The 11,968-nt window shown below is 36.8% G+C and overlaps 2 protein-coding genes across 2 annotated transcripts; both read left to right on the top strand.

Moving 5' to 3' along the window:
• Positions 1-3,941: 3,941 nt before the first annotated feature.
• Positions 3,942-5,740, top strand: LOC111386627 (aspartyl protease AED3-like). The gene has a single exon (XM_023011095.1). It carries the CDS (start codon positions 4,198-4,200, stop codon positions 5,638-5,640), a length of 1,443 nt encoding a protein of 480 aa, XP_022866863.1. The 5' UTR covers positions 3,942-4,197; the 3' UTR covers positions 5,641-5,740.
• Positions 5,741-9,811: 4,071 nt separating this feature from the next.
• LOC111386629 (aspartyl protease AED3-like) lies at positions 9,812-11,627 on the top strand. Its single transcript, XM_023011096.1, has one exon. It carries the CDS (start codon positions 10,068-10,070, stop codon positions 11,508-11,510), a length of 1,443 nt encoding a protein of 480 aa, XP_022866864.1. The 5' UTR covers positions 9,812-10,067; the 3' UTR covers positions 11,511-11,627.
• Positions 11,628-11,968: the final 341 nt, after the last annotated feature.

The following is an 11,968-nucleotide window of genomic DNA, read 5'->3' as shown; positions in this document are numbered from 1 at the left end:
AGACTCCAATATGAGCATTGTGTCGGATGTTGAGTATAAGAATAGTTCTTGCCACCATATAATCTCAGCTTGTCTCAGTTGGCAAATTTATGATTTCTAAAGATCCTAAGCAGAACACTAAGAAGCAAACAGAAAACCTAAAGCAATATTAATATACATGCAGGAGTATTCCCATTTGTGCATGTGAACATGCACTCATAGAGAGGAAACTGTTAAATATCACAATTTGGTGAAGTTCAAATATAAAAGATCGGCAAAGCAGTAACTGCCTATTATTACCATAGGACCGGGCATTGGCATTGATGGGACGGACAGAGATCCTTGCACCCCCTATAGCTTTGTGAGGGAGGTAAATCGCGGAATGTGCCCCATCAGGCCAGAGAACAAGAGCTGCCTGTACGCTACGCCTACAAGGAGTCCAATTTCATGTCTCAGGAATAGAACCCCCACACTGTGGCTGTCAGCAAGACGTGAGATAACCTCACCTCCGTCCTTTGCACCATTGGGCTATGCCCGGGAGGCAATTGAAGGCATATTATGTGGTTGTATTTGGGGTGGAGGACAAGGTAAATGGGGATTCTGTAACATATGTAAATGGGAAGGAGGTTGTAGGTGAGACATGTTTAGTGGCGATGTAATTTTTGATCATTTCTCACGGTTAGAAAATGAAAAAGTAATAGATAACAGTAAGATTCAAACAACTTTTTTACGAGCTTCTTTTAGTGGTTTCATCAAGGATTCCATGGTATGCTGATTTTGTTAACTACTTGGCTTGTGGAAAGATGTCGCCTGAATTGACTTCTCATTAATAGAAGAAATTCTTGCATGGTGTCAAGTCATATTTATGGGATGATCTACTATTCTTCAAGAATTGTGCTGATATGATAACCAGGAGCTGAGTCTTGATGGAGGAAACACAATCAATTATGGAGCATTGTCACGCCTCATCTTTTGATCTTTCCATTAATTTATTTGTGTTTATTCTTGCGCATTACTTACAATTACCTGATCAATAATTGAATAATTAGATGTTCTTAATTTTGGCATTCGAGAGAAGGAGGTTTAGGTGTGATCTAAGAATAACAAAACTTAGATTTTGTATGTTTTGAGAGAAAAATATGAAATCTTTGAGGCTTATTTCACTTAATAACCACGTACTTGATAATTTCTATATGCTTGATTCGGAATAGATACTGGAATTAAAGTATCTTAGAGAAAGGTCCATTGAAATCAAAGTATCGAAGTCGAAAAACATTGTTGATAGGGTAGTAAAATCATTCCCTATGCTTTCTTACGTTGACAAATCTCTTATAAATGCTTTAACTTTCTTGAACTGTCATCACATCCACGTTAGATTAATATAAAAATATCGATTTTAAATTTAATTTTCTAGATAAAGTAAAAGCTAAAATAATCATGGTAATTGGTAGGAATCAAATATCGATCCTTATGGGTTTGACACTCTACTTCTAATATTACAAAATTTGATACCGTATACTTGCGACGATTTCACGTTGTAGAAAACGCGTGATAACATGCCTTTCTCCCCCTGCAAAATCACCCCAAACACTATGGGGAAAATAGAGGCCGTCTTCCATTGTTTCCGAAAATCGCCTCCCCCAAAACCTGAATCTCCTCATCTATATCCATCTTTTTCTCCCGCCTCCACAAAATTGTTTTTTTTTTCCAATTTTTTTCCAACTTAGCAAAATCTCCAAAATTGTTTAGGTTTCTTCCTAATTCAATTGTTATTACGAATTCATCATCAAAAACCAACCACCACACAGGCTGATAAATTTATTTTATTTGAACTTCAAAAAATATAGATATTTAATAGTTCTTTTGAACAATTAAGCCTATTTTATTGTTTATTTTTTTTATTAGGTGAAATTTGATGAATGGAAGTGGAATTGAAAGAAAGAAGTGAAAATTGGTGAAAAAGAGCAAGATTCAAAGTTTGGACATCAGGATGAAGATTCGAGAATGCCCATTTTTAACGTAGTAAATGTTTGAATTGGAAAAAAAGACATGTCTAGTAATTTGTAGTGCTTTGAGTTATCTTTTCTAGTGCACTTTGAATCGCCTTAGTCGGATACTGAATAATGTAATTTATGTGTGATTTTTTATTTCTTTTATTCAAGATTAAAGTTCCTTCATTATATATATGTGTTGTTTTTAATTATGTATTTAATGCTTTGAATTACTTAATCGATAATTTAATGACTTTGTGAATCTACTACGAATTGAGAGGTGAGTTTTAGATTTAGACCACATATTAAAATCTGGTAATTTAGTATAACTTGTAGAGATACATATCTTAATTGTTGCGGTTATTATATGAATTCTTAGAACAAATAATACGCTTAATTAAGACTGATTCACATAGAGATGAGATTGAATTAATTAAATAGACTCAATAAGAAATCGAGAGGGGTAAATTGAATACTTTGGAAAAATTTGACCTAATGCTGCAATAGTAATAAATATTGATTGGAAAATTAAAGGGGATCCATAGATAAAATTGTAAGTCTTAGCATCCACTGTCATACTTTTAAAACCCAAATTTGATAAATTGTGTGTGACTTTTATTTAGTTAGAATAATTTAAACACTAATCACAAACCTTATTATTTGTTTTCAATCAAATTAAAGTTTGGAATAATTTAACCAATGGTAGATAGTAGTGGGAACGATATCTTGATTTATTAGTCCAATATATTACTTGTTATGATTCATACACTTGCGGAATATAACAAACAAAACACAGACGTCACTCTCTATAATTGCGAAATTTCAAATGCTTGCGATTATTTTCTTTTTTAAATGGTGTAAAAAACTTGTTTTAAAACAATACTTCGTGTCAACAACAACTTCATGATTTGGCATCCACTAATTGTAATATTATGCCACAGGACTCCATTTGCCACATTATCAATTCCATTGCTTTTTCGAACGATCGTTGATTGAGCAACGGATGAGATTATATATTACAAAAGTTCATTGATTAATGGGAAACTTTTTAAATTTTAGTGAAAACTTTATGCAAAGTTCAGTGAATTAGATCAATAACCCTAGATATTTCAATTAGCAATGGATTAATAAGATAATCGAAAATAATTCATGCATCTACTTTAACTTGATTAGAAATAAAGTTGATTTTTTTGGGTGATCGTTGATTTTTGTTGGAGTGAGTGAATTAATGGACTTTACAGCACCACTATGACCCACGGTCTACCGGTGATAACAAATCAAATAAAAGTCCCTCGCTGAGAGCATCAAACGAACTCAGTCAGTCTCGACACAGGTCACTAAAAATAAACTAGTCTCCGCAATGAAGCTAAACATTTACTTATATTTCTAATTGACTTACTGAGGCACGTTTCTTCTACCATTTTGGGACTATCAACTAAAGTACTCAAGTCTAATGCTGATAGTTCTTTCTTCATTGTGCAGTGTGAAACCATCCAGTAGTAGCATACCAGACTCTCTTCTGGCTTAACAGCACGAAATTACCATATATAAACAAGAAATTATATGAGACAAAGAATTGCTGATTCATTAAAGACAAAAATGAAAAAGAAGTTCGATAATTGCTCGTGAATTAGAAAATCCGTCCGTGAGTCCGTGACCGACAGCATTTTTGGAACCACTTGCTTGCAAACTGTCAGCCAAGAATTCTTGATATTATTTATCCAATCTATTCACAACACACTAAAAAATCTTCACATCCACTTGTTCATAATTTAAAGATTAAACAATAATTCTTCTAATAATACATATACGATCTGTCACTGTGTGTGGCTTTATTATGTTAAAATTATGTTTTAGGTGTTTTGAGTTCTGGGTTTCAAGACACTCTTACCATCTCGATATTTATTGTCTAGTTCATATAGAGTCCTCGTTTTCTTAATCATATGATTTGAATCATATTTGAGCACAAACTGCTATAAATGTTGCATGGGGGTTTCCCTTTTGACACTATGAATGGGTGAATGAAACAAGGCACGTGCGTCTCTCATTACCAATTGATAATTGTTGACAACGTATGTTGTGTCGTCCAAGTTTTTATACGCATTCTAGTTTTGGAAGGGATAACATTTTCCTGCAATTATGCTGTCATTTAAGAACATTTATCTGAAAAAGTAATTTTTTATTCAACTAAATTATATTTTCGAAGCTTTCACTCTCATTCACGTGCATGCATGCCAAAAATGACACTTTTATCACTCACTTCCTCCAACTTCCTATAAATTTCTCTATTATCCTCGACACACACTTCACTGGACTCTGGTTGAGTAAAATAATATCAATGGAGTTAGCCATTGTTGCAATCCTGCTCAGTTCTCTTCTTTCCACAGCATTGGCTTTTGATCCATGTGCTGATTCTTCAGACCTTTCTGTAATCCCCATTTATGGTAAATGCTCACCCTTTAACCCTCCAAAACCTGCCTCTTCATTGCTAAACACAGTCATGAAAATGGCCTCTAAAGATCCTGAAAGAGTTTCCTATTTATCCAGCCTTGTGGCGGCACCACCGCAGGCCACCCGAAAAGGTGCAAGTGTTGTTCCAATTGCCCCTGGTAAGCAGGTGCTGAACATCGGAAACTATGTTCTCCGGGCGAAGATTGGGAATCCGGGTCAGCTCTTGTTCATGGTGTTGGATACAAGCAGTGATGCTGCATGGGTTCCATGCAGTGGCTGCACCGGTTGCGCTGCCTCCTCGGCCGTGTTCACACCAAAGGCCTCCTCCACTTACTCGTCTTTAGACTGCTCAGTCCCCGAATGCACCAAAGTAAGCGGTGTCTCCTGCCCGGCCACTGACGCTGCCACTTCATGCTCGTTCAACCAGTCCTACGGCGGCGACTCCTCTTTCTCCGCCATTCTGTCCCATGACACACTCTGGCTAGCCAATGATGCCATTCCGAATTACGCTTTTGGATGCATCAATTCGGTTTCCGGAGGGTCAGTACCGCCCCAGGGGTTATTGGGCATGGGTCGGGGCTCCATGTCATTACTCTCACAATCCGGGTCCCTTTATTCAGGTGTATTCTCCTACTGTTTACCAAGCTTCAAGTCCTATTACTTCTCAGGTTCGCTCAAACTCGGACCCTTGGGTCAACCCAAGAACATCAGAACCACCCCACTTCTCAAAAACCCGCATCGTCCATCCCTATACTACGTGAACCTCACCGGAGTAAGTATCGGCAAGGTCCAGGTCCCCATAGCCCAAGAACCCCTAGCATTTGACCCAAACACAGGAGCAGGTACCATCATAGATTCGGGCACGGTTATAACCCGTTTTGTTCAACCCGTATACAATGCAATTCGGGATGAGTTCAGAAAACAGGTGAAAGGGCCATTTAGCTCACTTGGGGCATTCGATACCTGCTTTTTGGCCACAAATGAAGATATAGCTCCACCTGTAGTTCTCCATTTTACAGGAATGGATTTGGTGCTGCCAATGGAGAACAGTTTGATACACAGTAGTTCAGGTTCTTTGGCTTGCTTGGCTATGGCAGCTGCACCAAATAATGTGAACTCTGTGTTAAATATTATAGCCAATTTCCAGCAGCAAAACCTGAGGATCTTGTTCGACACTGTAAATTATCGCTTGGGTATTGCTCGTGAGCTTTGTAATTAGGTTTCTTTTCAAATCCATCATCATCTTCTATATCTCTGTATTTGAACGAAATTGAGTATTGCGTTATCTAGATGTATTCAAAGTATTTTTGTGTGCACGAGTTCACAGTGCCCTTTATTTGATGGTTTGCACAATGATACTTCCAACAGGGAAGGAATTTGGGGGATTTGTTTAAAAAGCCTAGTCAACAATAATGTTTAGTAAAATAGGCTATGGTCAATAATTTTTGGAGACTCCAATATGAGCATTGTGTCGGATGTTGAGTATAAGAATAGTTCTTGCCACCATATAATCTCAGCTTGTCTCAGTTGGCAAATTTATGATTTCTAAAGATCCTAAGCAGAACACTAAGAAGCAAACAGAAAACCTAAAGCAATATTAATATACATGCAGGAGTATTCCCATTTGTGCATGTGAACATGCACTCATAGAGAGGAAACTGTTAAATATCACAATTTGGTGAAGTTCAAATATAAAAGATCGGCAAAGCAGTAACTGCCTATTATTACCATAGGACCGGGCATTGGCATTGATGGGACGGACAGAGATCCTTGCACCCCCTATAGCTTTGTGAGGGAGGTAAATCGCGGAATGTGCCCCATCAGGCCAGAGAACAAGAGCTGCCTGTACGCTACGCCTACAAGGAGTCCAATTTCATGTCTCAGGAATCGAACCCCCACACTGTGGCTGTCAGCAAGACGTGAGATAACCTCACCTCCGTCCTTTGCACCATTGGGCTATGCCCGGGAGGCAATTGAAGGCATATTATGTGGTTGTATTTGGGGTGGAGGACAAGGTAAATGGGGATTCTGTAACATATGTAAATGGGAAGGAGGTTGTAGGTGAGACATGTTTAGTGGCGATGTAATTTTTGATCATTTCTCACGGTTAGAAAATGAAAAAGTAATAGATAACAGTAAGATTCAAACAACTTTTTTACGAGCTTCTTTTAGTGGTTTCATCAAGGATTCCATGGTATGCTGATTTTGTTAACTACTTGGCTTGTGGAAAGATGTCGCCTGAATTGACTTCTCATTAATAGAAGAAATTCTTGCATGGTGTCAAGTCATATTTATGGGATGATCTACTATTCTTCAAGAATTGTGCTGATATGATAACCAGGAGCTGAGTCTTGATGGAGGAAACACAATCAATTATGGAGCATTGTCACGCCTCATCTTTTGATCTTTCCATTAATTTATTTGTGTTTATTCTTGCGCATTACTTACAATTACCTGATCAATAATTGAATAATTAGATGTTCTTAATTTTGGCATTCGAGAGAAGGAGGTTTAGGTGTGATCTAAGAATAACAAAACTTAGATTTTGTATGTTTTGAGAGAAAAATATGAAATCTTTGAGGCTTATTTCACTTAATAACCACGTACTTGATAATTTCTATATGCTTGATTCGGAATAGATACTGGAATTAAAGTATCTTAGAGAAAGGTCCATTGAAATCAAAGTATCGAAGTCGAAAAACATTGTTGATAGGGTAGTAAAATCATTCCCTATGCTTTCTTACGTTGACAAATCTCTTATAAATGCTTTAACTTTCTTGAACTGTCATCACATCCACGTTAGATTAATATAAAAATATCGATTTTAAATTTAATTTTCTAGATAAAGTAAAAGCTAAAATAATCATGGTAATTGGTAGGAATCAAATATCGATCCTTATGGGTTTGACACTCTACTTCTAATATTACAAAATTTGATACCGTATACTTGCGACGATTTCACGTTGTAGAAAACGCGTGATAACATGCCTTTCTCCCCCTGCAAAATCACCCCAAACACTATGGGGAAAATAGAGGCCGTCTTCCATTGTTTCCGAAAATCGCCTCCCCCAAAACCTGAATCTCCTCATCTATATCCATCTTTTTCTCCCGCCTCCACAAAATTGTTTTTTTTTTCCAATTTTTTTCCAACTTAGCAAAATCTCCAAAATTGTTTAGGTTTCTTCCTAATTCAATTGTTATTACGAATTCATCATCAAAAACCAACCACCACACAGGCTGATAAATTTATTTTATTTGAACTTCAAAAAATATAGATATTTAATAGTTCTTTTGAACAATTAAGCCTCTTTTATTGTTTATTTTGTTTATTAGGTGAAATTTGATGAATGGAAGTGGAATTGAAAGAAAGAAGTGAAAATTGGTGAAAAAGAGCAAGATTCAAAGTTTGGACATCAGGATGAAGATTCGAGAATGCCCATTTTTAACGTAGTAAATGTTCGAATTGGAAAAAAAGACATGTCTAGTAATTTGTAGTGCTCTGAGTTATCTTTTCTAGTGCACTTTGAATCGCCTTAGTCGGATACTGAATAATGTAATTTATGTGTGATTTTTTATTTCTTTTATTCAAGATTAAAGTTCCTTCATTATAAATATGTGTTGTTTTTAATTATGTATTTAATGCTTTGAATTACTTAATCGATAATTTAATGACTTTGTGAATCTATTACGAATTGAGAGGTGAGTTTTAGATTTAGACCACATATTAAAATCTGGTAATTTAGTATAACGTGTAGAGATACATATCTTAATTGTTGCAGTTATTATATGAATTCTTAGAACAAATAATACGCTTAATTAAGACTGATTCACATAGAGATGAGATTGAATTAATTAAATAGACTCAATAAGAAATCGAGAGGGGTAAATTGAATACTTTGGAAAAATTTGACCTAATGCTGCAATAGTAATAAATATTGATTGGAAAATTAAAGGGGATCCATAGATAAAATTGTAAGTCTTAGCATCCACTGTCATACTTTTAAAACCCAAATTTGATAAATTGTGTGTGACTTTTATTTAGTTAGAATAATTTAAACACTAATCACAAACCTTATTATTTGTTTTCAATCAAATTAAAGTTTGGAATAATTTAACCAATGGTAGATAGTAGTGGGAACGATATCTTGATTTATTAGTCCAATATATTACTTGTTATGATTCATACACTTGCGGAATATAACAAACAAAACACAGACGTCACTCTCTATAATTGCGAAATTTCAAATGCTTGCGATTATTTTCTTTTTTAAATGGTGTAAAAAACTTCTTTTAAAACAATACTTCGTGTCAACAACAACTTCATGATTTGGCATCCACTAATTGTAATATCATGCCACAGGACTCCATTTGCCACATTATCAATTCCATTGCTTTTTCGAACGATCGTTGATTGAGCAACGGATGAGATTATATATTACAAAAGTTCATTGATTAATGGGAAACTTTTTAAATTTTAGTGAAAACTTTATGCAAAGTTCAGTGAATTAGATCAATAACCCTAGATATTTCAATTAGCAATGGATTAATAAGATAATCGAAAATAATTCATGCATCTACTTTAACTTGATTAGAAATAAAGTTGATTTTTTTGGGTGATCGTTGATTTTTGTTGGAGTGAGTGAATTAATGGACTTTACAGCACCACTATGACCCACGGTCTACCGGTGATAACAAATCAAATAAAAGTCCCTCGCTGAGAGCATCAAACGAACTCAGTCAGTCTCGACACAGGTCACTAAAAATAAACTAGTCTCCGCAATGAAGCTAAACATTTACTTATATTTCTAATTGACTTACTGAGGCACGTTTCTTCTACCATTTTGGGACTATCAACTAAAGTACTCAAGTCTAATGCTGATAGTTCTTTCTTCATTGTGCAGTGTGAAACCATCCAGTAGTAGCATACCAGACTCTCTTCTGGCTTAACAGCACGAAATTACCATATATAAACAAGAAATTATATGAGACAAAGAATTGCTGATTCATTAAAGACAAAAATGAAAAAGAAGTTCGATAATTGCTCGTGAATTAGAAAATCCGTCCGTGAGTCCGTGACCGACAGCATTTTTGGAACCACTTGCTTGCAAACTGTCAGCCAAGAATTCTTGATATTATTTATCCAATCTATTCACAACACACTAAAAAATCTTCACATCCACTTGTTCATAATTTAAAGATTAAACAATAATTCTTCTAATAATACATATACGATCTGTCACTGTGTGTGGCTTTATTATGTTAAAATTATGTTTTAGGTGTTTTGAGTTCTGGGTTTCAAGACACTCTTACCATCTCGATATTTATTGTCTAGTTCATATAGAGTCCTCGTTTTCTTAATCATATGATTTGAATCATATTTGAGCACAAACTGCTATAAATGTTGCATGGGGGTTTCCCTTTTGACACTATGAATGGGTGAATGAAACAAGGCACGTGCGTCTCTCATTACCAATTGATAATTGTTGACAACGTATGTTGTGTCGTCCAAGTTTTTATACGCATTCTAGTTTTGGAAGGGATAACATTTTCCTGCAATTATGCTGTCATTTAAGAACATTTATCTGAAAAAGTAATTTTTTATTCAACTAAATTATATTTTCGAAGCTTTCACTCTCATTCACGTGCATGCATGCCAAAAATGACACTTTTATCACTCACTTCCTCCAACTTCCTATAAATTTCTCTATTATCCTCGACACACACTTCACTGGACTCTGGTTGAGTAAAATAATATCAATGGAGTTAGCCATTGTTGCAATCCTGCTCAGTTCTCTTCTTTCCACAGCATTGGCTTTTGATCCATGTGCTGATTCTTCAGACCTTTCTGTAATCCCCATTTATGGTAAATGCTCACCCTTTAACCCTCCAAAACCTGCCTCTTCATTGCTAAACACAGTCATGAAAATGGCCTCTAAAGATCCTGAAAGAGTTTCCTATTTATCCAGCCTTGTGGCGGCACCACCGCAGGCCACCCGAAAAGGTGCAAGTGTTGTTCCAATTGCCCCTGGTAAGCAGGTGCTGAACATCGGAAACTATGTTCTCCGGGCGAAGATTGGGAATCCGGGTCAGCTCTTGTTCATGGTGTTGGATACAAGCAGTGATGCTGCATGGGTTCCATGCAGTGGCTGCACCGGTTGCGCTGCCTCCTCGGCCGTGTTCACACCAAAGGCCTCCTCCACTTACTCGTCTTTAGACTGCTCAGTCCCCGAATGCACCAAAGTAAGCGGTGTCTCCTGCCCGGCCACTGACGCTGCCACTTCATGCTCGTTCAACCAGTCCTACGGCGGCGACTCCTCTTTCTCCGCCATTCTGTCCCATGACACACTCTGGCTAGCCAATGATGCCATTCCGAATTACGCTTTTGGATGCATCAATTCGGTTTCCGGAGGGTCAGTACCGCCCCAGGGGTTATTGGGCATGGGTCGGGGCTCCATGTCATTACTCTCACAATCCGGGTCCCTTTATTCAGGTGTATTCTCCTACTGTTTACCAAGCTTCAAGTCCTATTACTTCTCAGGTTCGCTCAAACTCGGACCCTTGGGTCAACCCAAGAACATCAGAACCACCCCACTTCTCAAAAACCCGCATCGTCCATCCCTATACTACGTGAACCTCACCGGAGTAAGTATCGGCAAGGTCCAGGTCCCCATAGCCCAAGAACCCCTAGCATTTGACCCAAACACAGGAGCAGGTACCATCATAGATTCGGGCACGGTTATAACCCGTTTTGTTCAACCCGTATACAATGCAATTCGGGATGAGTTCAGAAAACAGGTGAAAGGGCCATTTAGCTCACTTGGGGCATTCGATACCTGCTTTTTGGCCACAAATGAAGATATAGCTCCACCTGTAGTTCTCCATTTTACAGGAATGGATTTGGTGCTGCCAATGGAGAACAGTTTGATACACAGTAGTTCAGGTTCTTTGGCTTGCTTGGCTATGGCAGCTGCACCAAATAATGTGAACTCTGTGTTAAATATTATAGCCAATTTCCAGCAGCAAAACCTGAGGATCTTGTTCGACACTGTAAATTATCGCTTGGGTATTGCTCGTGAGCTTTGTAATTAGGTTTCTTTTCAAATCCATCATCATCTTCTATATCTCTGTATTTGAACGAAATTGAGTATTGCGTTATCTAGATGTATTCAAAGTATTTTTGTGTGCACGAGTTCACAGTGCCCTTTATTTGATGGTTTGCACAATGATACTTCCAACAGGGAAGGAATTTGGGGGATTTGTTTAAAAAGCCTAGTCAACAATAATGTTTAGTAAAATAGGCTATGGTCAATAATTTTTGGTTAATTAGCCTTTAGTCTATTTTATCATGTGTTAAAAGTCTTAAACACCCTTCATTTAAAATATCTAAAATATCCAATCTGAAACAAAAATTTACCAAATCCCCCAAACTTAAATGCTCATTTTCATTCTAACTTTTCGTACACAATTTAAAACCAACCAGAAAAATGGCATACTGCCTTTTAAACAATTGAATGTCGTTTTAACTAATTTCATGTTTGTATCACTTT

The sequence above is a fragment of the Olea europaea genome, unplaced genomic scaffold (genome assembly GCF_002742605.1).
Source record: "Olea europaea var. sylvestris unplaced genomic scaffold, O_europaea_v1 scaffold3634, whole genome shotgun sequence".
Lineage (NCBI taxonomy): Eukaryota > Viridiplantae > Streptophyta > Magnoliopsida > Lamiales > Oleaceae > Olea > Olea europaea.
This window is presented reverse-complemented; position numbering and strand designations above follow the sequence as displayed.

Bases quoted from the DNA above. Each gene is read 5' to 3' on its own strand.
- LOC111386627 (XM_023011095.1), top strand. From the start codon at position 4,198: ATGCATGCCAAAAATGACACTTTTATCACTCACTTCCTCCAACTTCCT.
- LOC111386629 (XM_023011096.1), top strand. From the start codon at position 10,068: ATGCATGCCAAAAATGACACTTTTATCACTCACTTCCTCCAACTTCCT.